General features: G+C 40.5%; 1 protein-coding gene across 8 annotated transcripts in view; it reads left to right on the forward strand.

Moving 5' to 3' along the window:
- cdk17 (cyclin-dependent kinase 17) overlaps positions 1-27,023 on the forward strand; it is a 227,635-nt gene that overhangs the window by 145,346 nt on the left and 55,266 nt on the right. For all 8 annotated transcript variants that reach the window (XM_043713291.1, XM_043713285.1, XM_043713286.1 and 5 more), the window contains 6 exons: positions 1,113-1,238; positions 18,920-18,976; positions 25,644-25,758; positions 26,002-26,096; positions 26,202-26,264; positions 26,353-26,476. In XM_043713291.1, coding sequence (XP_043569226.1) covers positions 1,113-1,238; positions 18,920-18,976; positions 25,644-25,758; positions 26,002-26,096; positions 26,202-26,264; positions 26,353-26,476 — 580 coding nt within the window. The remainder of the gene's footprint in view (positions 1-1,112; positions 1,239-18,919; positions 18,977-25,643; positions 25,759-26,001; positions 26,097-26,201; positions 26,265-26,352; positions 26,477-27,023) is intronic.

Below are 27,023 nucleotides of genomic sequence, written 5' to 3' on the forward strand. Positions count from 1 at the left end.
TATGAACACCGGAGGAAACATCAAAGAAGCGCTTCGCAGGAGGCTCCCAAGCACTGATGATGTCGCCTAGCCAGGGGACGAAACGTTTGCAACAAAAACTTCCAGCTCGGCGAACAGAACCACAGCAACGAGCACCCGAGCTACAAATCTTCGCACAAACTTTGAATTAGTCACTCTCACATTATCGCACCAGTGCATATCATGCACAAAATGCACAGCAACAATCCTCCAGGTCATAACTTTCAAACCTGTGATCTGTACCACATAGAAGGAAGTGTGTAGGAGGTACATGGGAACACCACCATCTGCAAGTTCCCAGCCAAGCCGCACACAATCCTGACTTTGAATTATATTGCCTTTCAAAATATATTGTTACTGAGCCAAATTCCTGGAACTCAATTCCAAACAACGTAACTACACTACAAATACTGCAACCATTCAAGAAGGTGGCTCACCATCAACTTTACAAGGACAATTAGGAATGAACTGATCATGTTAATCTTGCCAGTGTTGTTCATATTTTAAGAACAAGTAACTGGACAACCTATGGCAAGTAACTTCCATCTAGATTCTCCAAAGCCTGTGCACATTTGAAAATAAAAGTCAGGAACCTGACAGAGAAATCCTCACTTCTCCAGCAACTGTCGAAAACTCAACTCCATCCAGGAGAAAGCAGCACCCTTGATGGGCATCTTTTGATTTCCACTACCAATGTACACAGTAACATCATACAACATTTATAAGATGAACTACAGTAGGTCACCGACCTTTTGACAGCACTGACCAAACCTGTGACCATAGGTACATGAAAACATTGTAACCTACAAGTCTCACTCCCAATTCATACACATTCCTGCCTTGAAATTATATCACTGGACCTTCATCTCAACTCTGTCAAACTCCTGGAAATGCTGACCTGCTTTGGCAAACTGCCAAAGTTTGCAGGTGAGTTCACCAAGGAGTCAGTATGTAGCTGAGGAAGAGAGGAGGCTGAAAATAGACAGTTGGAGAAATAATTGCAAAGCAGTTCAGGTATAATAGGGTTCTGACTCTGAATTTGGAAGGCTTTTTGGAATATTAGGCCAATGAATTGTTTCTTTTTCTATTTTCAGGATGTCAATAAGAGGCTATCACTGCCTGCAGACATTAGATTGCCTGATGGATATTTGGAAAAACTGCAGATGAATAGTCCACCTTTTGATCAGCCTATGAGTAGAAGATCCCGCAGAGCTTCTCTAGTGAGTTTTTGTTGCCAGTTATTGATTATCAGCATTCTAATATTGTGAAATTTGTTACCTTTTGACCACCATATTTCCTCTTGTTTAAATCCTGGATTTTATCTATCTACCATGATTCTAGAAAGTTTTGTAAAATAGCTCAATTTGTTTAACCCTGTAAATACACACTTTGCTATTTGCAATAATCATAAATCCTTTCATAATCCCTCAATCTGTCAAACAAAAGCCTTGCAAGATTCTAGCTTCCAACTTTTCACCTAATTTATTGGAGGAGTCAACAGGAAAATACAAATACAGTCATGGTTTGATTACTCTCTGGAGTTGATTCTTGGTTACGGTGGTAATTGGTGATTGAGAATAACCCCTTCCACCTCTGTTGTAAGAAAAGGAGAACAGCCACATTCTTGGATGCAAACTATTGTCTGGTTACCCCTTTTGTTTATGTAAATGTTACATGTGTAAAAACATGATGTGCAATAAATGTATAAACAACAGAAATGACTTGTGGTGCCAAAATAGGGTTGATTTTCCGCTTCTATTATGAATAAAAAAATGCCAGAGCTCTGTTATTTTGGGGCTTTCGCCTTCATGCATATGACTGGGAGCAGTGGTGACTAAGAATCCAAGACATCTATCCTGCCAAATTCTCACTGAGAACATTTGAATTAGCTGAAAACTGAAATGCTGCTGGATTCTGGTGCATCCAAAATGTATATCACAGAATAGCCACTGCAATTGAAGAATTTTTGAGGAACAGGATCCGTCCCTCTATTGTTTGTCCCTCTGGATAAACTTTCAGGATGAAATATCAATCAGAATATTGCAACAATGTTAAGGATCACATCAAAACGTATCATGTTTCTTATGTAAAAGTGCTGATATATATTGTACACTAACCTTGAAATTAGGCACAGATATTATCAACTGCCAAATTGAATAGTGACTAATGGTTACCAGTTGTCCTTCTGTGCATGCAAAAGCAAAAGAACTATCGTAACAGACTTGAAACATTAACTCTGTTTCTGTCTCCACAGATGCCGCCAGACCTGCTGAGTGTGTCCAGCATTATCTGTGTTTGTCCTCAGCTACATGTCTGAAAATGGACATTAGCTTTCTTGACTATATTAATTTGACCTAACTGGTTCTCCATGGGTCCCTTAAAAGGTGCATATCTAACTAGTTTAATGCACAAGAGCTTGAAGTCACCTGGCCAGTGTTAGCCAGGCTGATGATGAATCTTCCTTTTATTTGGCAACCATTTTTATTGTTTCTGCTGCTACTCAAATTTCCACTTGCAAAATCATGATTTGAAACTTTGATATAAAAGCACAGTTCTGGAAATACAGATATCAGCATATACAAATAGATAAGTGAGAAGCAGGCAGTTCCATTTAGCCTCCAATGTGAGAGAAAACAGCTCCAGCCTATTCAGCCTCTCCCGATAGCTCAAATCTTTCAACCCTGGCAACATTCTTGTAAGTAATTTTTGCATCCTTTCAAGTTTCACAATATCCTTCTGATAGGAAGGAGACCAGAATTGCCTGTAATATTCCAAAAGTGGCCTAACCAAAGTCCTGTACAGCAGCAACATGATCTCCCAACTTCTGTACTCAATACTCTGACTAATAAAGGGAAGCATACCAAATGCTGCCATCACTATCCTATCTACCTGCGACTCCACTTTCAAGGAGCTATGAGCCTGCACTCCAAGGTCTCTTTTTGTTCAGCATCACTCCCTAGCATCTTACCATTAAGTGTATAAGTCCTGCTAAGATTTGCTTTTCCAAGATGCAGCACCTCGCATTTATCTGAATTAAACTCCACCTGCCATTCCTCAGCCCATTGGCCCATCTGATCAAGATCTCGTTGTAATCTGAGGTAACCCTCTTGTCTGTCCATTACACCTCCAATTTTGGTGTCATCAGCAAACTGACTAACACTACCTCTTATGCTCACATCCAAAACATGACGAAAAGTAGCGGACCCAGCACCGATCCTTGTGGCACTCCACTGGTCATAGGCCTCCAATCTGAAAAACAACCCTCCACCACCACCCTCTGTCTTCTACCTTTGAGCCAGTTCTGTATCCAAATGGCTAGTTCTCCTTTTATTCCGTGAGATTAACCTTGCTAACCAGTCTCCCATGGGGAACCTTGTCGATTGCCTTACTGAAGTCCATATAGATCACATAATCTGATCTGCCCTCATCAGCCCTCTTTGTTTCTTCTTCAGAAAACTCAATCATGTTAATGAGACATGACTTCCCATGCACAAAGCTGTGTTGACTGTCCCTAATCAATCCTGGTCTTTCCAAGTACAAGTAAATTCAGTCCCTGAGGATTCCTTCCAACAACTTGCCCACCACTGATGTCAGGCTCACCAGACTATTGTTCTCTGGCTTTTCCTTACCACCTTTCTAAAATAGTGGCACCACATCAGCAAACTTTCACTCTTCTGGCACCTTATGGGTGGCACGGTGGCACAGTGATTAGCACTGCTGCCTCACAGCGCCAGAGACCCGGGTTCAATTCCCGTCTCAGGCGACTGACTGTGTGGAGTTTGCACATTCTCCCCGTGTCTGCGTGGGTTTCCTCCGGGTGCTCCGGTTTCCTCCCACAGTCCAAAAATGTGCAGGTCAGGTGAATTGGCCATGCTAAATTGCCCGTAGTGTTAGGTAAGGGGTAAATGTAGGAGTATGGGTGGGTTGCGCTTCGGCGGGGCGTTGTGGACTTGTTGGGCCGAAGGGCCTGTTTCCACACTGTAAGTAATCTAATCTAATCTTATCTGTGACTATGGATGATCCAGATATTTCAGCACAGGGCCCAGCAGTTACTTCCCTAGCTTCCCAGAGTTCTAACGTACATCTGATCAGGTCCTGGGGATTTATCTACCTTTATGCATTTCATGACATCAAGCACCTCCATCTCTGTAATTTGAACATTTTTAAAGTTGTCATCATCAATTCCCCACATTCTATATTTTCCATGTCCTTCTCCATAGTAAACAATGAGACAAAATACTTGTTTAGTATCTCCCCACAGCTCCTGCGCTTCCACACATAGGCTGCTTTGCTGATCTTTGAGGGGGCCCTATTCTCTCCCTAGTTACACTTTTGCCCTTAATGTATTTATAAAATCCCTTTGAATTCTCCTTAACTCTATTTGTCAAAGCTATCTCATGCCTCCTTTTTTGCCCCCCTGATTTCCCTCTTAAGTATACTCCTATTGCCTTTATACTCTTCTCAGGATTCACTCGATCTATCCTGTCAATACCTGACACATGCTTCTTTCTTTTTCTTGACCAAAACCTTAATTTCTCTAGTCATCCAGCATTCCCTACACCATCAGCCTTGCCTTTCTCCTAACAGCAACATTCTGTCTCTGGACTCTCGTTATCTCATTTTTGAAGCCATTTCATTACCTGTCAACATCTGCCCCCAGTCAACTTTTGAAAGTTCTTGCCTAATGCTGTCAAATTGGCCTTTATCCAGTTTAGAATTTTAACTTTAAGATCCAGAATGTCCTTTTCCATCACTATTTTAAACTAATAGAATTATTGTTGCTGTCCCCAAAGTACTTCCCCACTGACACCTCCATCACTTTCCCTGCCTTAATTCCCAGGAGTAGGTCATGTTTTGCATCCTGTCTGGTAGATATGCAGCATGGTGGCTCAGTGGTTAGCACTGCTATCTCACCATGCCAGGACCTGGGTTCGATTCCAGCCACTGGCGACTGTGTGGAGTTTGCACCTTCTCCCCATGTATGCGTGGGTTTCCTCTCACAATCCTAAGGTGTGCAGGTTAGGTGGATTAGTCTGGGGTAAATGTAAGGGAATGGGTCTTGATGAGTTATTCTTCGGAGGGTCGGTGTGGACTTGTTAGGCCGAAAGGCCTGTTTCCACATTGTAGGGATTCTAAGTTCTATTTTGAAAAGGTACATCCATAAACTGAATCGGAAAATTTGCTTGTGCACACCTAACAAATTCCTCTCGGTCTAATCTCTTAACACTGGCAGTCCCAGTCTATGTTTGGAAAGTTAAAATCCTATATCATAGTCATCCTATTATTCTTACAGATAACTGAAATCTCCTTACAAATTTGTTTCTCAATTTCCTGCTGACTATTAAGTGGTCTATAGTACAATCCCAATAAGGAGGAGAAAGTGAGGACTGCAGATGCTGGAGATCAGAGCTGAAAATGTGTTGCTGGAAAAGCGCAGCAGGTCAGGCAGCATCCAAGGAACAGGAGAATCGACGTTTCGGGCATAAGCCCTTCTTCAGGAATTATTCTTCAGGAAGAAGGGCTTATGCCCGAAACGTCGATTCTCCTGTTCCTTGGATGCTGCCTGACCTGCTGCGCTTTTCCAGCAACACATTTTCAGCTACAATCCCAATAAGGTGATTATACCTTTCTTATTTCTCAGTTCCACCTAAATAACTTCCCTGGACGTATTCCCAGGAATATCCTCCCTAAGTAGTCATAATGCTGTCCCTTATCAAAAAAGCAACACCTTCCTCTCTCGCCACCCCTTTCAATCCCTCCTACAGCATTAAGCTGCCAGTCCTGTCCATCCCTGAGCCATGTCTCTGTATATGCTATTTTATCCTAGTTCCATGTTCCTAACCATGCCCTGAGTTCATCTGCCTTCCCTGTTAGGCCTTTTTCATTGAAATAAATGCAGTTTCATTTATCAGTCCTACCTTGTTCTCTGCTTTGTCTTTGCATGCCCTGAATGTTTGACTCACTCCTTCTCCCAACTATACCAGTCTCAGATTGATCTTTTTCCTCACTATTTCCCTGGGTCCCACCTTCTACCTTACTAGTTTAAATCCTCCTGAGCAGCTCTATCAAATCTCCCTGCCAGTGTATCAGTCCTCTTCCAATTCAGATGCAATCTATCCTTCTTATACAGATCACTTCTACCCCAGAAGAGATTCCAATGATCCAAAAATATGAACCCTTCTCCCCTGCACCAGCGCCTCAGCCACGCATTAATCTGCTCTATCTTCCTATTCCTCCTCTCACTAGCATGTAGCACCAGGAGTAGTCGAGATATTACTAACCTCGAGGACCTCTTTAAACTCCTAACTAACTTCTTACAAGCTGCAAACTCGCAAAGGAGATAGGAGCAAAACACCTGGCACCTCAGACCAGTTGGAAAGACTGTCAGAATCCATGGGCTCTCCACCTTTGTCTAGCGTCAAAGAAACCTCAGAGATAGACACAGTGGATGTTGTAGCCTTGACACCTTTACCACCTGAAGAAGAGAACAAAATTCTCCCAAGACACTCCACACACAAGCAGCGGACTGTGGTCCTGTATATGCTGCCCATAAGGCTGAGTCGGAGGAACCGGGCCTAGTGCAAAAACACCCGAGGACAGGGTACAAGAGAAAAAACAGCCCTACGTCCTTGGACTTAGAGAGGGAGGGATGTCGTGATTGTAATGAGGTCAGCCAGGTGAACCTCATAGAAGGAGTTACCTGATTGGGGCTGCTAACCTGGTCCAATCAGGATGCCCTAGCTGACAGGCCCTGGAGTTGTTCAGGGAGAGGTGGGCTCCGCAGGGAGTGGAGTGCATTATTTCCCTGTCCCACTCTATTTTGATTTAATCCCTGCCCTCCCCTTCACTGTTTGATCACACAGCATTGCCCTTTGATGTGAAGGGCACTGCTTGTCACTGGTCACTCAGGTGTTTTCCTTTCTTCCTGGTGTGGATACCGAATAAAGATTCGTACACCTTGTGTCTCTCACTGTGTCTCTCACCTGCGCACACACACAACAGGGGTGCTGGGGAAAAATAAGCACCACCGCAGTTAGGCGGTAGTGTGGGGGTTAAAAAAAAAAGAAAATAAGCAGAAATATCAGAAACTCTGTTCTTTCTGAGGAAGCCAGTCCAGTGTCAAGTAGTGTGCATGTGTAACTGAAGGGTGAGGTGACTTGGTGATGGTATACTGTCCTCTCTGGAGTTACTTCACATACCCCCCTCATCCCAAGGATGAATCCAGTGAAATTTTGTTGTACTGGCTTCAATGCAAGTCTATCCTTCCTTAAAAATGGAGAGCAAAACTGTGCACAGTATTATCCTATGTGTAGTCTCACCCAAACTCATAGCAAGAATTCTTTAATCTTGTGCACATTCTATTTACAATGAAGGCTAATTTACTATTTGCATCCTGAATTGTTTGCTGTGCCAGCATGCTAACTTTGAGCTGTTTATCCAAGTCTTTCTAAACATCAATATTTACAAGTTTCACACCTTCATCTTAAAAATAAAACTGTTTTGTTTCTTCCAATTGAAATGAATGTTGTCACACTTAGCCACACTATGCTCTATATATCACCTTGTTGCCCACAACCCATTTACTTCTGCATTTTTGTGTCTTGGATTTCCATTTAGCTTTGTATTTTCAACAAGCTCTCTATGTCTTCATCCAAGTATTAACAAGCATTGCAATTTGCTGAGGCCCAACACTGATGCTTGTGGAACATCAGTGGTTACAACTTACAAATTTGAAAATGCCCCATGTATTCCTCCTCTGTGCTCCCTGCATGTTAACCAATCCACTATCTATACTACTACAGTCCTCCAAATCGAAGAGTCCTTGGCTTATAAATTAGCTTTATCAGAAACAAAAACAGAAGTTGCTGCAGAAGCTTGACTAATCAGACTGTTTTCTTGTAGACCCTTCCAGTTCTGAGGAAGGGTCACTGGACCCAAAACATTAACTCTGATTTCTCTTTACAGATGCTGCCAGACCTGCTGATCTTTTCTATTAACTTCTGTTTTTGTTTCTGATTTACAGCATCTGCAGTTCTTTCAGTTTTTATATTAACTTTATCTTTTTTTTCTTGTTAAATGCCTTTTGGAATTCCAAGTATGCTACATACTCCGCTTTTTCTTATCTACCCTATTTGTTACATCTTTTTAAGAAAAAATCTCAAATTGTTAAACTCATTTGCCTTTTGTAAAACCATGTTGCCTTTGTATGATCTTGCTTAAAGACTTTGTATGTGTATTGTTAGGACTTCATTAATAATAGATTCCAACACTTATTTGTGGACTGATATAATATCTTTTCTCATTTCTTAATTCAGTGTTATGCTTGATAATTTTCAATCGGTTGTAATCATTCTACAATTTAAAGAAATTTGGAAAATTTAAGCGACACATCACTATTTCTGTAGTTATTTTCTGTAGAGCGCTAGGATATAGGCCTGCAAGTCCTGGGATATGGTCAAAGATTAGACTCTTCAGTTTCTCCCATACTTTTCTCTCTGCTGGTGTTAATTACCTTATTTTCCATATTATCCCCGAGGTTGCGGTCTCCTCCTTGTTGTAACTTAATTCTTCTCCTATGAAGACTGAACAAATATTTCATAACTATATGTTTGCCATTTCGTTATTCCCCATGAAACCTTACATGTCCCTGCTCCTAAGGTGCCAATATTTACTTTCAACTATAAGGCCATAAGATGTTGGAGGTAGAAGTAGGTAATTCAGTCCATTAAGTCTGCTCCCCCATTCAGTGAGATCATAACTAATTTGATAATCCTCAACTCCACGTTCCTATTTTTTCTCCATAACCTTGATTCCCTTACTGATTAAAATTCTGTCTTATTTTGGCCCAAAACATACTTAATAACCCAGCCTCAACAGCCCTCTGCAGTAAAGAATTCCAGATTTACATCCCAAAAAGGAGAAATTCTTCCACATTTCTCTCTTCAATGTGCAACCCCTTAATCTTAATTCTAAGATTATGCTCCGATCCTAGACTTTGCCACAAGGGAAAACAATATTTCTGCATCTACTTTGTCAGGTCTCCAAAGAATCTTGCATATTCCAATAAGGTTGGCTGTCATTCTTCTAAATTCCAATAATACAGGTGCTGTCTACTGAACCTGTCCTCATGTGGCATTTCTGTTACCAGAGTTGAGAGTGTGGTACTGGAAAAACACAGTAGGTCAGGCAGCATCTGAAGAGCAGGAGAATAGACGTTTTGGGCATAAGCCCTTCATCAGGAATGAGGCAGATACCAATCTGGTGAACTTTCTCTGCACTGCCTCCAATGTCAATATGCCGTTACTGCGATAAGTGTCCAAAACTGTTCACAGTTTTTCAGTTGTGGTCTGACTTATGCCTTGTGTTGTTTGAAAAAAACCTCCCTATGTGAATACTCCATTCCTTTTGAAATCAAGACCAATAGTCCATTTACTTTCCCTCTTCCCTGCAGAACTTTAGTGATTCCTGGATGAGGATTCCCTTTTTTCTGTAGCTTTCTGCAATCTTACTCCATTTAAATAATATTCAGTTCCTTTATTCTTCCTGCCAAAGTACATAACCTCACATTTCTCCACATATATTCCATCTATTCGCTTAACCTGTCTCTACCGTTTGTCATCCTCATTGCTCGCCTTCCTACCTATTTTTGTGTCATCGTCAAACTTGACTTTAGTATATTTGTTTTCCTGATCCAAGTCATTAATATGTATTGTAAATAATTGTGTCCCCTGCACTGATTCCTGTGGTACACCTAAGGTTGGTGTCCTGAAAATGCTGTCCTTATCCCAATTCTGTCTTCTATTAGTTAGCCAATCCTCTGTCCATGCAGATATACACCTCCAACACCATGGTCTCTTATCTTGAGTAGCTTAACAAGCTTCTGAAAATCCATAAAAATATCAGCCACTACATCCACCTTTTTATCTGGCAGCTTCTGAAAATCCATAAAAATATCAGCCACTACTTCCACCTTTTACTACCACCTCAAAGAATTCCAGTAAATTTGTCAGTCATGATTTCCTCTTCATGAAGCCATGCTGACTCTGTTTGACCATATTATGTATTTCTAAATATTCTGTTAGTAATCCTTTGTAAAAGACATTTTCTCAATAACAAACATTGAACAAACTATCTATACTCTTTAAAAAGGCATGGCATTTTTCTTTTTATTCTTTCATGCACTGTGGGTGATGCTGGCTGGGCAAGCTTTTATTGCCTGTGCTTAGTTGCCCCTTGATCTAGGTGGCTTGTTAAGGCCAAATTAGAGGACAATTCGCATTAACCACTTTGCTCTGGGTCTGGAGTTGCATGCAAGATTAATGAACGAAGTGGGGTTTTACAACAATCAACAGTGGTTACATGGTTGTAATTTGGACAGATTTCAATTCAAGACTTTTATTGAGTTTCGATTTCATTATCTGCAATTAACATTATGCTGTGTCCAGGCGTGGTCCATTTTTCCTTTATTCTTTCTTGGGATATGGGTGTTGCTAGCAGGCATTTATGACACATCTCTAATTGTCCCTTGAATTGAGTGGCTTGCTAAGTCGTTCAGAGGGAATTTAATAGTCAACCACGTTAGAGTGATAGAGTCATATAAAATAGAAACCGGTCCTTCAGCCCACCATGTCTGTGCCAGCCTACAAGCACCAAACTATACTAATTCCATTTACCTGCACTTAGTCAATTGCGTACTGTTTTCTGGTGTTTTAGATACTCATCCAGATTCTTAAAGTTTGTGAGAATGCCTTTCTCCATCACCACCTCAGGAAGCATATTCCATATTTCCACCACTGTCTGTGGGTGAAAAGATTTTTTTTTCAGATCTCTTCTAAACCACTCACTCCTCACCTTAAATTTATGCCTTCTTGTCTTAGATATGTTTGTCACAGGGAAAAGATTCACATGATCTATTCTATCCACGTCTCTTATAATTTTGTATACCTCAACCAGAGACCCTCAGTCTCCTCAGCTTCAGAGAAAACAATCCCTCCAGTCTACCAAGTCTCTCCTCACTTTCCATCCCAGGCAACATCCTGGGGAATCACCTCTGCACCTTTTCCAATGTAGTCACATCCTTCTGATTGTGTGGCAACCAGAGCTGCACACAGTATGCCATTTGTGGACTAACTCCAACGGTCAGGCAGTGTTGACGTTGCGCGGAGCTCAGCAACTCCTCATGAAAGGGAAATCATGACTGACAAATTTACTGGAATTCTTTGAGGTGGTAGTAAGCCAGATAAAAAGGTGGAAGTAGTGGCTGATATTTTTATAAAGTTGCAACAGGAATTTCCAGTTCCTCAACCCAGGAGTCCTAGACTTTCCAGCTCCTAGACTCTCCTACAGTCTAGACCCAGGCTAATGAAGGCAAACATCTTCAATGCCACCCTTACCACCTAATCTACCTGTGCTGTCATGTTCAGATTCTGTGGACTTGAAAACCAAGGTCCCTTTGTTTCTCAGTACTCCCGAGGGGCCCACCATTCATCACGTAAATCCTTCCCTGATTAGATCTTCCAAAATGCATCATCTCTCACTATCAGGATTAACTTTCACCTGCTATTGCTCTGACCAATTTACTAACTAATCAATATCATGCTGCATTCATAGACCATCTTCCCCAATAACTACAACACTACCAGTATTTGTGTTATTTGAAAACTTATTAATTATACCTTCGACATTCACATTCAAGTTGTTAATGTGCATAACCATCAGCAAGGATCCTGTCACCAATCCTGTGGTACACTGCTGGTCACAGGTTTCCAATCACAAAACAACTCTCCATCATAATCCTTTGCCTCCTTTTTGCAAGCTAATTTTGAATCTAGTTTGCCAACTTTCCTTGGATCCCATGGGCCAGCCTTCCATGTGGGACATTGTCAAAGGCCTTACTGAAGTCCATGTCTACTGCACTACCCTTATCAGTATATTTAGTCACTTTTCTGAAAAACTCAGTTAAACTAAATATACAGGAACTCCCTCCAACACGTCCATGCTGACTATCCCTGATCAATCTCTGCCTTTTCAAGTGTTGATTAATCCGTTCTGAAGAATGTTTTTCTAATAGTTTCCCCACTATTGATGTCAGAATAGCTAGCCTGCAATTTACCTCATCTATCTCTACTGCCCTTGTTGAATAAAAGAATCACATTAGCCATCATCTTTGGCGGTGGGTACTGGAATCATATATAGACAAGACTAAATTATGGTTGCAGATTTCCTTCCCTGAAAGGCATTCGTGGATGGTTTTTGGAGTTTCATTTTGTGGTAATCAGTTGTTTCATTGGAATCTTGACTGAGACTGGTTTTATATTCTAGATTTATTAATTGAATTTAAGTTTCATCAGCTGCAGGAGTGGAATTTGAACCAATGTCCTCGCAGCAATGGTCTTAGTCTTGGCCTCTGGATTATTATTCCAATGATATTAATATGCTACCAGCTGTAAAATGTGGCAAGTAACATATAAGATATTTATTTCCCAACCTTGGTTGCATTATAATCATGTTTCTGTATTGACAGTTCATTATTTTTGTAGATGGTCTGCACATTTAAATAGAGCTTTTGACTTCTTTTTGGCTCCCATTTTCTGCATGAATTGTGTTCAAGGATGGACTATTACTTCCCAGTCTCTTCCTGTCCAATTCTGCATGCCTTTACCCACATCAGGACTCTGTTTTATTGCTTTGACTTTTTCTTTAGATTTCTAATTCTCCTTTCACTGGAACTCTACTCCTTCTCCGTCATTACTTGCTGGATCCCTATACCTGCTTGACTGTTGGTCATACCATCCTATTGTGGCCCATGACCAAGTATAAAATTCTGTTTGGACTAAGGGTTGTAACTGCCTCCTGGAACAGATTGCCCTGATAACTCCCCCCTTGAGCGCAACTCTGAATGCCACCAAGCTGCAGGCACTTACTGTTGATTTGGTTGTCTGTGACTTCAGTACATTTCAGATTGCCACATGCTGCAGTCATGGCACTCCATAACACCTGCTATGTCTGTCTAAACTTATTTACTCAGTTATTCAATTAATTACTGTTTATTTAGCTGAAGTAATACCAAGTTACAGCTTAGAAATAAAAGAATGCTTATCATATGTAGGAGGTAAAATAAAAAGCACGAAGAGCTATACTCGCTTCTAAAGAAAGTTCCCATTGAGCCAAATTCACTGCACATTTGGTTCCTGATGCACTTTGTTGTCAAAGCACTATAGTAGCAAAATACTTTTGTAGAGAGCCAATGACTAATACCCAACTGCTATGTTACCTTTTGCTACAATAATTAACACTTATTCGGATAGCCACTGTCAGTTGATTGATACTTAACTCCCTGACTAGGTAATTTCTGTGAATTGGGTATCTGAAGTAATTGTAAAGTTCTAAGTCAGATTCTGACTGTAGATCTAAATCAGTGTTTCTCAATTGGGGCGGAAGCACCCCCTGAGGGGCATTTGCCTTCCTTCGGTGAGTGTTGAAGTCCAAGGGGACACTGAACGATTTTGCAGAGAGCTTGGAAGACTGCCATATCCTTGAAGGAAATTGCTGTTGTCAGATGGATAGTCACACAACACGAGTCTGTTATTTTCTCTGCACCCATGAAAGCGTGCGCTCTGATTGGTTCCTGCGCTATTATTGATAGTCTTCTCTGTGAATGGCAAACCATTTGAACTCATTCACAGTTGACACTGATTCTACCGCCGAGATCAATATCACCTAACTCGTGTCGCTTCTAGGAAGACGAAACGAAGCTTTTCAACTGTTCTACCAGGTGGCAGAATGAATGCACATTATAGCTAATTAGCCAATCAAACTTTGCCACTTGTCTGAGCGTCTTAAAATTATCGTGATAAAGTAATACCCATGATTCCATCAGGGTATTCGAGTGACAGTGTAAAAATGGCCTCATCGAGTAAGAAAAAGTGCAGGCAGTATAGCATGGACTATTTGCGATATGGCTTTATTCAGTCTCCATCTAATAAACAGTTACCACTGTGCTTACTCTGTGAACAAAGTTTTTCCAATGAGGCCAGGAAGCCTTTCCATCTTACTAAGCATTTTGAAAAGAAACAGTGTCAAAAAGGACAAAGATTTGGCATATTTTCAAACATTAAAGAATAAATTCAATCAGCGACAACGATTTCCACTGCTTTTTCAAAGATGGGAGCCACAAATGTGGATGGCCGTGTGGCATCATACAACATAGCGAAGCTAATTGCATAAATGTGGTAAACCTCATTCCATGGGTTAATCGTTGGTGCTTCCAGTTATTGCCGAAGTATTATCAACCGAGCTATGTCAGGAACCATCAATGACTATCAAGCATATTCCTCTTCGCAACGATTCTGTGAGAAGGTGCATCAATGAAATGGCCTCAAATGTTGAGGCTAAATTATGTTCCCTTTTGATAGCGAAAGAAATCTCCTTACAAATTGATGAAAGTACTATATGTGGAAATAAAGCTTTACTTTTGGGGTACGTACATTTCCTCAACAAAAATGACCTCGAGAAGAACTTCTCGAATATTATAGGGCAAGCCAAACGGAGAACAGCCAGGGAATTCCTAGAGGCATGGCACTCATCCACAGACTCTATCAACAAACACATCGACCTGGACCCAATATACCGGCCACTACAGCGGACAGCTAGAACTGACAACCGGAAGCGGCAGAGACAGGCCACTATAAATGCCGGAGGAAACATCACAGAAGCGCTTCACAGGAGGCTCCCTAGCACTGAGGATGTCACCTGGACAGGGGACGAAACGTTTGCAACACAAATTCCCAGCTCAGCGAACAGAACCACAACAACGAGCATCCGAGCTACAAATCTACTCCCAAACTTTGAAGAACTTCTTTTTGCTCTGGACTTCCTACCTCTTATTTGGTTGAGAAAGGATTCAGTGCCGTCGCCAGAATACAACATAAGATCCGGAATCGCATGGATGTTGTTCAGCGTGGGGACCTGAGATTGCTTTTGACAAAAATTGAACCAGATGTATTTGATTTAGCAAGACAACATGAACCACAAGGATCGCATTGACTATTTTGCTATCACAGACTAATTTTATACAGAGTGAGCCAAAAATAGGTGGACAGTAAGAACAGTAATAAATGATAACATTTATTTTTTGATGTATATAAAACATATTTCACAAAAGTTTTCTGTTTTCAGCACTGCAGTGTATTGCAGTTATATGTGCAAAAACAGAGTTTGGTGATTTGGGGGCATTGTGTAATTTCAAGAATAAGAAAGGGGCGTTGAATACAGAAAGGTTGAGAAACACTGATCTAAATTATAGCCTGAAAAATACTTCGCACAGAGACTCCACTTACACAGCGTTCCTGACTTAACATTTGATTCACAAATCACTTTCTGCTTCTCCACTGTGCAGAGAGACCTTGAATTGAATTGAATTTATTGTCACATGTACAGAGGCACAGTGAAAAGCTTTGTCTTGCGAGCAATACAAGCAGATCACAGAGTTAAGTAACATAGATGAGTAAATAATAGGTAATCAACGGCAAATATAAAAAGACGGGTACAGGCGAATGTTATGAGTTTGTGAGTCCATTCAGTATTCTAACAACAGTAGGGTAGAAACTGTTACGAAACCAGCTGGTGCGTGTGTTCAGGCTTTTGTGCCTCCTCCCCGATGGTCAAGGTTGTAGAAAAGTATTGCCAGGGAGGGATGGATCTTTGAGAATGCTGGCAGCCTTTTCTTGACAGTGGGCCTGGTAGATAGATTCTATAGATGGGAGGTTGGCCTTTGTAATTGTCCGGGTCAAGTTCACCACTCTCTGTGACCATCTCCGATCTTGGGTGGTACAGTTGGTGATACATCCAGTCAGAATGCTCTTGATGGCACACCTATAAAAGTTGGCAAGGGTATTTGCCGTCATGCCAAATTTTCTCAGCTGCCTGAGGAAGAAGAAACGTTGTTGGGCCTTTGTCACCATTGCGACCCAGTGAAGAGTGCAAGAAAGCTTGTTGTGGATGACCATTCCCAAGAACCTGACACTCTCCACTCGCTCCACCTCTGTGCTGCTGTTAATTTTTAGGGGGGCATGAGTAAGTCAATAGTGAGTTCCCTGGTTTTGCCAGCAATGAGAGCTAGGTTGTTCTCAGTGCACCATTTTTCCAGATCTTCCACCTCTCGTCTGTCGTCTGTTTCATCGCCATCTGAGATTTGATGGACTATGGTAGTGTCATCAGCGAACTTGTAAATGGCATTAGTCTGGTATTTGGTGACGCAGTCATGGGTATACAGTGGGTACAGTAGGGGGCTGAGTATGCACCCCTGGGGGCTCCAGTGTCGACTGTTAGTGAGGATGAAATATTGTCCCCAGTCTTCACTGATTGTGGCCTGTGGGTCAGGAAACTGAGGATCCAGTTGCAGAGAGGGAGACTTCGTCGGAGATCATGAAGTTTCAAAATCAGTCTCAAGGGGTTAATAGTGTTGAAGGCTGAACTATAGTCAATGAGTAGGGTTCTTACGTAGATGTTCTTGGCGTCAAGATATTCTAGGGAGGAGTAAAAGGCAAGTGATATGGCATCTGACGTGGATCTGTTGGTCCAATAGGCAAATTGGAGTAGGTCAAGAGTAGTGGGGAGGCTGGAGTTGATTAATGTCATGACCAGTCTTTCAAAGCACTTCATGATCACCAAAGCTAGGGCCACTGGGCGATAGTCATTGAGATATGCTACATGAGTCTTCTTAGGCACAGCGATGATGTTGGCTCTCTTGAAATGGGGAGGGACAGTGGCCTCTGCAGGGAGAGGTTGAAGATGTTCAAGAAGACCTGTGCCTGTTGATCTGCGCATGCTCTGAGTGCACGGCCTGGTACTCCGTCTGGTCCCATCCCCTTCCTGGGATTCACACGAAGGAAAACTGATCTGACCTCTGATGCAGTGACTGTTGGGATAGGTCCCAACCTGCTCTGTTTTCAACATTTTTACCAGTTATTAATCCTAGAATATAGAGGTGAACAACACTGACATGTTTGAAATGGTGTAACAGAGTTTGCACATCATCAAAGGTTAAGTTTTAACTCGCATTCAGACTTGATGCATTATGGGTTTCCTATGAATTTTGCATTTTTTTTTAAAACTGGCCTTAACGCAAAATTGTTCAGAGCATATTTGTGGAGTTTTCAAATTCATTTGTATTTAATTTGAATTACCTAATCAAAACACACTTTATTTGTGTCACTACTGTTCAATTACCTTGTAAAATTTTTTTGAAGAAACTAATTTTGCTTTGTGCATTGACCCATTAAATCTTCTATAGACTATTTTTGTGGGTGACGAGAGAATATTTCAGTTTCTTCTTGTGGTGTAAGTAATTTGGCCACACTTGCCCTGCCTTCAGTTTTCAGGATTAGATCCAGCTTTTTGTATGTGTGCTGCTAAAGCAAGCATCTCTTATGTCTCAACTGTTCTTCAAGTTATCCTAAGTCTGTGATAGGTTTTTGGAGGATTGTTTGTAGGGAATTTTCAGTAAGTCACTTGAATTTAATGCAATATTAGTGCCAGCAGAAATTTGGTCTCAACCAAAAGGTCATACAGCAGAGAGTGTCTCTTTTGTTTTCTATTTAATTTCTCAATTTTTGCTACTTTAAATTGAATAAATGTTTTTAACACAGTAAATATAATCTTCATTTAATGGAAAAACTTCGATTTATTTTAAATTCTGTCTTTTCTCATGTGCTGCATAGCATCCTGCAGATCGCAGTTGCGAAATGAAATCTCCAAACATTAGCCCTTGTGATTATTTCAGGGTTACAAAATCTCAGGGCTGGTGTATTCAAGGGTAGATTACAAATTTTTTTAATTAATCAATCAAAATGGCTCCAATGAATTTAGTTCAGCAAATAGCTGTGTTTCAACTAGGACTTCAACAATACAAAATTCCAAACAATTATTTGGTTTGAAAACTGAGGTTAAAGAGCTAGTAGTAGTAGTTGTAAAAACAGAGAAACTTTATAGGTGTTATTTGCTGACTTTGGTCTCTGTGACCAACTTGCTGACTGATCTTTTCCATAGACAAAGTAATTTTACTTTTTTTTTGCAACAAATGTTTAATTAACGTGGAATGAGTCAAAGCAAATGATTAGTTCATTAGATAAGATACACTTCTATGCAACATCAAATATGACTTGTTCAGTCTGAGACCAACTCAGTTGAACTTTTCGATGTATTGCATGTCAATTTAGATACTGCCTGTAGCTTAAGCTCACTCCAGTTGAGCAGCTGTGTTTGCTGCTTATGGTTGTTGTTAAGTACCAGTGAATTCCACTGATAATCAAATGTGGCACTGTTTTATTGCCTCTAGTTTTAGACCAAACCTGATAGGCCACAATTATCTTATTTGCTTCTTGGTTATTGTTGATAATAAGTAATTCATTAACAATGAAAATTGTGTAATAGTTGGAAGATCAAATTCTTTTAAAAGTGGACAAAAATTGAATCGATAAATTTAGCATTTGGAAATTTTGTATTATATTTTTGTTGTATTTGAGGAGAGCAGATTTGGTGGCTCCCTTTGCTTTGTGCGCTTGACTTTGGTGTGTCAAACAAACCCAGAAAGCAAACATGTAGGGACAATAAGATAAAAAAAGTTTCTGGACAAAGCAGAATAAACCCTAATGTAATAATAATAGTCCTGCCTGCCAAAGCCATGAAATATGAGAGAATGTAGTGAGAGCAGTTGAGAATGGTAATCCTGCAAGTCTCATTTTTGGCAATGCTATTAAATTTGTTGGAAAAATTCTATGGTTTGATTTTCCATATACTGAAATGATTGCTACTTTACATTATTCGGTTAAGAAAATAATCACATTTAATGTGATCAGCAATCAATTGCTATCATGTGATCTAAGTTTAACTTTTTTTATAGTCTGAAATTGGATTTGGAAAACTAGAAACTTACGTTAAGCTGGACAAACTTGGAGAGGTGAGTAACTGCTGACTTAATAGTTTACAACTGAGAATATACAATAACATGGTACAGCAGTGAATTCTACTAAATAAAAGAATTATTGGTTCAATTACCCAAGGAATAATTGCACTGTACATTTTTATTTGATATTTATTTTACATTCAAAGGGTGGTGCATTTCACTATATTGCAAATTGACTAATGTAATTCAGATTTCCAGTATAAATGATCATTGATAAGATGTTCTGCAAAATTATAACAATACAGAGGAACCTCGATTATCCGGCATTCGATTATTCGAATGTTAGATTATCTGGCAAGATCGGAAGGTCCCGATGCTTAGTAAGTTCCCGATGCTGTGTTATCTGGCATTTAATAATCCAGAATTTGATAAACCAAACAAAATACTTTCCGCCCCTGTCCTTCGGATAATCGAGTTTCCTCTGTACTTAAGCCCTGTACCATGTTCTCATGTGGGATATTGTAAGTATTTTTACTGGGCTATCTGCTATTAATTGAATTTCTGTGCATTAATTATCACTCTGTGCTCTTTTAAAGTAAAAGTTATAAAGTGGATTATTTTAGAATACCACTTTAACCCTTGAAAAACATCATTTTCATGTGGAGGTCCTTTTCTGTTAATTTCTGCAACTTGCCTTGAAGATTTGTTTCCTTTGTATTTGTTTTCATAATGTTTGGCCCTTGAAACATAATTGAGAGTATTTAATTGGAGGATTTTTTGATTCTGACATTTAAAATACGAAATTCTGCAGCATTTTGAGTTTGTTTATGCAATTCTGTCATTTTGCACAATCAACTTAAATTTGATGCCAAAAAAACTTTGAAAACAAATGAAATTCATGGTGCATATTGTGTGATAATAATGACAGAATGATTACGTTTAGTCTGATTTAAGATGCAGAAAATTTAGATATTGGTCCTTTGCTTCTCATGTTCAGATCACTTCTGTGTATACTTTAATTGCCATGCCTCCTTTGCTGTAGACAGCAAAGGAGGCATGGCAAGCTGTATAGCTGTATATTACAGAGACACTTTAAGAGCATGAATAGCTATAGAGCCATTAAACGATGTGTTCTTTTTCAAAAGATTTTTTAAGAAAAGTAAATGAGACCTTAGTAACAATATTCTTCAAAGAGAAAATAAATTATACACATGTAAAATCTTCAACCATTTGCAATTGAGAGAAGAGGACACATATTTTGTTGTAAATATGGACCCTGGATGCAAAAGCATGAAGGTTTTATGCAAAACATTGATTAGGCAGCATTTGGAGCATTTTGTGCAGTTTGCACAATAGAGAAAGGATATAGAATCATTGGAAAGTATGCTAAGTAACTTTACATGTCTGAATGGAAGATTGTGTAGAGACACTTGACAACTGGGTTTGTATTCATAAGGAGAAAGTGAGTCTGCAGATGCTGGAGATCAAAGTAGGGCCTGTGCCCGAAACGTCGAATCTCCTGTTCCCTGGATGCTGCCTGACCTGCTGTGCTGTTCCAGCAATAAAGTTTCAACTTGTATTCATAAGGGCAGGGTAGTTCCTCGGGACAAAAACAGAAATTACTGGAACAACTCAGCAGGTCAGTGAAGAGAAATCAGAGTTAGCATTTCAGGTCAAGTGACCCTTGTTCATTTCAGTTCTGAGGAAGGGTCACTTGACCCAAAGAATTATGAATGTGGGAGATCTGAAACAAAAGCAAAAATCGTTGGCAAAACTGAGCTGGTCTAGTAACATCTGTGCGAAGAAAGTGGAGTTAAAGTTTTGAGTCTGGTGACTCTTCGTCAGAACTAGTAACTGATACTTAACTCCCATCCCAGCTTAGGTTGAGAGGTAGTGGGAGGTGAACAAATCGGTGGAGATGAGAGAGAGAGAGCGATGAATTGGACAGGGTAACTGAGGGGATTACAAATGGCAGACCGGAACATAAGAGAAACTGAATAAATGGTAGCTATGATGTGATAATAGGTCTGAAAAGGGTGAAAATGGGTTAGCTGTGATGTGAAAATGAGTGAGAGGGTGTGTTAAAAATGTGCAAGGATGGAATCAAGCTCTGATGTTGTTGAACTTGATGTTGAGTTCCAGAGGTTGAAGATTTCCCAAGTGGAAAATGCAATGTTGTTCTCCTAGCTTGCACCAAGGCTGGCTGGAACAATGCAGCAAAACTATGGCAGAAATATTGGCATGGGAACATGGTGGTGTCCTGAAGTAGCATGCAACTAGAAGTTCTAGATCGTTTTTATGGACAAGGTGTTTTGAAAAGAGGAACTTTGTTTGGAGGACTCCACACTATGGACAGCGACTACAGTAGACTAGATTGAATGAAGTGCAATTAAATTGCTGCTTGACCTGGAAGTCATGTTTGCAGCCTTGGATGATGAGGAGGAAGGAGGTAATTGGGCAGGTCACTTGTGATTGCATGAATAGATGCCGTAGGGATGTGAGATGGTGTTGGGAATGGAGGTGGAGTACATCAAGGTGTGCCCCAAGGAATAGTCTGTGCAAAATGCTGACAAAGGAAGGAAGGAGAATATATCTGGCTGTGGCATCCCATTGGAGGTGACAGAAATGGCGGTTTACGATCCTCTGGATTCCAAGGCAGATGGCATGTTAAGTAAGGACCAACGACGTCGTGGGAGGGAAAACGGGGTGAGGGCGGAAGTGTGGAAAATGGGCCAGACATGGCTACGGTCCCTGTCAACCACAGTAGTGGGGAATCCCTGGTTGAGGAAAAGGATGGGTGTTTCTGAGGCCCTTCCTACGGAAGGTGGCATCAGAGGGATAAGAGGTGGCATCAGGAGGAAGGATGGAGTAAGAGCGGTGGGAGATTCCAGAGGGGTGCGGGTATCTCAGATGTTTCAGCTTGCATTACTTAATACTGAAAGGAAGAGAGAACATTTTTCATTAGTGCATTGAACAAGCAGAGAATGAAGTGGGACTGGGGGCAGTATAGCTCTGAGACAGCGTGAGGTACTGCTGATCGAGAGAGAGGTTATGATTATGCATGTGGCAGCGCGTAGCACTGAGTGTGGATCTCAGGATGCTGTCAGGAGTGTTGTCTCCTCTACATTAGGTTGACAAAAAGCAGACCGGGTGGCTAATACCTGCATTCTGTCTTTAAAAATGATCCGGAGATTTCAGCCACCGTCTGCTTCAACACATCACAGTGTTCCCATGTCAACGTTTCTGTCATATGCTTGGTGCAGTGTTCCAATGAGTCTCCATGCAAGCTCGCAGAACAGCACCTTGTTTACTGCTTGGGGACCTTACAGCCCTTCAGACGCAACATCGAGTTCAATAACTTTGGAACTTGATTACATAGTTTCATGATTTTTACACAATCCTCCCACACCCAGTCCTGTTATGATCTTGGTTGCCTTTAGTACAACCAACACATTTTCACCACTTTCAGGCTTATTATCCCATTACAAGGTTCACTTTCAGCACAGATTATCGGTTCTCTGCTACATTCAGTTCTCATTACCACATTACAAAAAGAGAAGTTGCTGGAAAAGCTCAGCAGGTCTGAAAGCATCTGTGGAACGAAGTCAAAGTTAATGTTTCAGATCCGTGACCCTTGAAGGGTCACTGGACCCGAAACATTAACTTTGATTTCTCTTCACGGATGCTGCCAGACCTGCTGAGCTTTTCCAGCAACTTCTGTCTTTGTTTCTGATTTACAGCATCCAGAGTTCTTTTGGTTTTTAACCAATATGGTTTAATGGTTAGACCACTCTTGAATGTCTGCTGCTCTGATACTCAAGTGCCAGTTTAAGGTCAAGGATGGTCTTGTCAATTCCAGAAGACTGATTTACAAAGAGAATACTCTTTAAATAGGGAGCAATAGAAAATTGAAATTTATGGACATAATATGAAATAGAATAGATAAAGTAATTCTTAGGCAAGGTTTGAGACTAATCTGTGATAAATTACATACAAGTACAGCTTTAAACCAGTAAAGCACAAATTTAGGATTGATGCTGAAATGTCCTTTATTTCCCATTTTGTTTTATTTCCTTTATGGAGTGCAACCAGTGTAAAGTAGTAAAAATCATAGAGCTATATTTTGGGCAGCACGGCGGCACAGTGATTAGCACTGCTGCCTCACAGCACCAGGGACCCGGGTTCAATTCCCGCCTCCGGCGACTGACTGCGTGGAGTTTGCACATTCTCCCCGTGTCTGCGTGGGTTTCCTCCAGGTGCTCCGGTTTCCTCCCACAGTCCAAAGATGTGCAGGTCAGATGAATTGACCATGCTAAATTGCCCGTAGTGTTAGGTGAAGGGGTAAATGTAGGGGTATGGGTGGGTTGCGTTTCGGCGGGTCGGTGTGGACATGTTGGGCCAAAGTTTCCATACTGTAAGTAATATAATCTAATTTTATATAAGAAACAATGAAAGTTAGAATGTTTCTGGATTGATAGGCTGAATGTTACTCTTCATCAATTGATTACAAGATATTTACAGATGAGGGCTATTTAGCCTGTCTGAAATCACCTGATTTCTTCAAAGGATTAGTTGCAGATTTGGTGACATCTCTACTCCTGCCACACACCAGTCCAACACACACAAGTTACCAATGTTTTCTTTGCGATAGTTGCGGCCTCGTAGGAACAGAAGGAAATGAGTTTGCCTCCATTGCTAGATTCCCATAGGTGCATCATTGAATGATTGTACCACTGTGACCATTAAAGTACCCATGACCAGCCAGTGAAGTCCAGCTGGTTAGTGACCAAAGCAAGGTATTCCTCATTGTGAGCATTTTCTTTCCAGGAAACTGTTATAGAGCAAGAACAGTACAGTACAGCACAGGAACAGGCCCTTCAGTCCACAAAATTGTGCCAAACATGATGCCATTATGATTCCTTCATCCTCCACTCCTCCAGGCTATCGCAGCTCTTCACTCTACGGATGGATTATGAGAGAGAAGAAATATCCTTTGAAGATGTGGCTACTTGCCCTTCTATGGGAGCCCAACAAAGAGGCATCGAATGATTTCTAGTGAGCAGTCAATGGATGCCCTTCTCATTTGGGTACAGCTTCTTCACCACTTCTGAAGTCCTGCTAACTTTATTTAGCTGTGATAGTTTGTGTGGGTGGCCATATCCTGCCACCTGTGGGGCGGACTTCCCTCCTCTTCATTTTGGCCTCGAGGACCTCCAAGTTCTCATTGTGACTTGGGTCTTCCCTGCCACAGGTTCTGGGCCTCTTCCTTTTCTGAGACATTGTATGATTCAATAATTTTCAAATCAGAAGTTAAAGCACAGTAATAGGCTGTTTAAATTAGGCCCACATTTGGTGGATGAGGAAGTGGAAAGGTGGGTTAGTAAGTTTGCCAGTGATTCCAAGTTGGTGGAGTTGTAGGTTGCAATGGGACAGTGATAGGATGCAGAGCTGGGCTGATAAGTGGTAAATGGAGTCCAAAGTGATTCACTTTGGAAGGTCAAACCTGAATGCAGAATACAGGATTCAAGGCAAGATTCTTGGCAGTGTGGAGGAACAGAGAGGGATCTTGGGGTCCATGTCCATAGATCTGTCAGGTTGCCACCCAAGTTGATTGGGTTGTTAAGAAGGAGAATGGTGTGTTGGCTTTCATTGGCAGGGGAACTGAGTTTAAGAACTGCAAGATTATGTTTTATAGAGCGCTGGTTAGACCACACTTGGAATATTGTGTTCAATTCTAGTCACCTGATTATAAGAAAGATGTGGAATCTTTAGAGAGAGTGCAAAGGAAATTTACCAGGATGCTGCCTGGACTGGAGGGGATGTCATATGAAGAAAGGTTGTGGGAGCTAAGGCTTTTCTCATTGGAGCGAAGGAGGATGAGAGGTGACTTGATAGAGGTGTACAAGATGGTGAGAGGCATAGAGTGGATAGCCAGAGACTTTTTCCCATGGCGGAAATGTGTATCACTAGGGTGCATAATTTTAAGGTAATTGGAGGAAGGTTTAGGGAAGATGTCAGAGTTAGGTTCTTTACACAGGGAGTATTGGACACATGGAATGCACTGCCAGCAGTGGTAATAGAGTTAAGTACATGAGGGACATTTTAATCGACACTTGGCTAGGCACATGGAAGATAGTACAATGAAGGGTATGTAGTTTAGTTTGATCTTAGAGTAGGTAAAAGGCTGGCACATCGAAGGCCGAAGGGCTGTATTGTTCTATGTTCTTTGCATTTAGAATGAGAATTTATTGCCACATGTACTCTAATACACAGATACAAGAATACAGTGAAAAGTGTACAATGTCACCATTCCCAGAACCACCTTAGGTACAAAGGTATCTAGATACAAAATCTTAGGTTTAGTAAATGCTTAGTTAACGTTTTTGGTGTGGGAAATTATTAAAGAAGTTGAATACACCATGTATGGGTTAGTCATTTGAAAATGGATATGTACACCATGAGGTTTGAGGTAATCAAGAGGGAGAGTGGGTTCATTGAAGTTTGCTTTGCTGATGATGATCATTCCTATTAAACTCATTGAGGTGAAAGCTATTATCAGCTGGAACTCCTAACTGTTCTGAGTCAATAACAAACAGTATGCTTTGCAAATGTGTAGCGATGTGGTGCCAAATTTATGTGGAGAGTGATGGAGGGTGTTTGTGATTACATAATATTTTATTGTATTATTTAAAATTCTTGTTGCTAACATTCATTATTACAGGGTACCTATGCAACGGTGTTTAAAGGAAGGAGTAAGCTGACTGATAACCTGGTAGCATTGAAAGAAATCAGGCTGGAACATGAGGAAGGTGCACCTTGCACAGCAATACGGGAAGGTATAATCATTTAGTTATGCATTGTACCATTGTCATGTAATGAATGTTATGTACTCTTATGCAACTTACAATATATGTAGAATCATTTATCAATAAAGTAGTCTAAAAATGTAGATTTGACAACTAAGTTTTGTCATATTAATTGGAAGTGCAGTACACATTCCAAATAACGTGTTTTGCATTAAGACATGATTTCAAGTTTAGTAAAAAGGTATTGGTTAATTGCTCTCTTTGTCTCTCTAGTCTCATTACTCAAGGACCTGAAGCATGCGAACATAGTCACTTTACATGATATTATTCACACGGAAAAGTCATTGACACTAGTGTTCGAGTACTTGGTAAGGTTTGTTTTTATAGACTTTGTACTAGTCATTGCTTATGTGTTAATTATAATGAAAAATTAAGGAATCTGACTTAATATTTTGAATTTCTGCATCTTGTAGGACAAAGACCTGAAACAGTATATGGATGACTGTGGAAGCATAATGAGCATGCACAATGTGACGGTGAGGGCAAAACTGAACAAACAGCTACTTTTGAATTATTTGTTACATGCAGGCAATGTTAGAATAATCTTACTGCTTTGTTTTGTAGATATTTTTATTCCAGATTTTACGGGGTTTGGCATATTGTCATAAGCGAAAAGTGTTACACCGAGACCTGAAACCACAGAACCTGTTGATAAATGAAAAGGGAGAACTAAAGCTTGCTGATTTTGGTATGAAGTAATAATTAAATAGTACACACTGGTGAAAAGTCTTGTATGTATTAATTTCTGTAATCCATTTTGCATCTTACTTCTCACTTTCAGTTTTGTTTCTGATTTATTTAATTTCTGCATGCAATTAGAAATTACTCTTATACCTTGAGGATAAGTGAGTGATTCTGATCAAACAAAACACATTCAGGCTGTTTCTGAGGTGGCACCTAATCAAATTAATTTGAATGCCAAAACACAGTCAAAAATGGCATATGTCATAGTTGCAGTCTATTTTCTCTAGAATACAATTTGAGATACGTTTTACCAGTTAAGTTACTTGGAAAGCATATGACAAGCTTTATGTAAAAAAAAACTATAATGGCATCGGTTAAAGCTGGAGATTTGTAAAGGGTGGCAGGAAACCACCAATGAAGAAACTGGACGACATCAGGGTGGCATTTTTTCACAGCGTTGGAAGTTCGAGTTCAGATGGTGCTGTCAAAAGAGCTGTGATGAGCTGCATTAATACAGTAAATACGCAATGAGAGATCTTCAAGAGTGAGTA

This window comes from Chiloscyllium plagiosum, chromosome 23 (assembly GCF_004010195.1).
Source record: "Chiloscyllium plagiosum isolate BGI_BamShark_2017 chromosome 23, ASM401019v2, whole genome shotgun sequence".
Lineage (NCBI taxonomy): Eukaryota > Metazoa > Chordata > Chondrichthyes > Orectolobiformes > Hemiscylliidae > Chiloscyllium > Chiloscyllium plagiosum.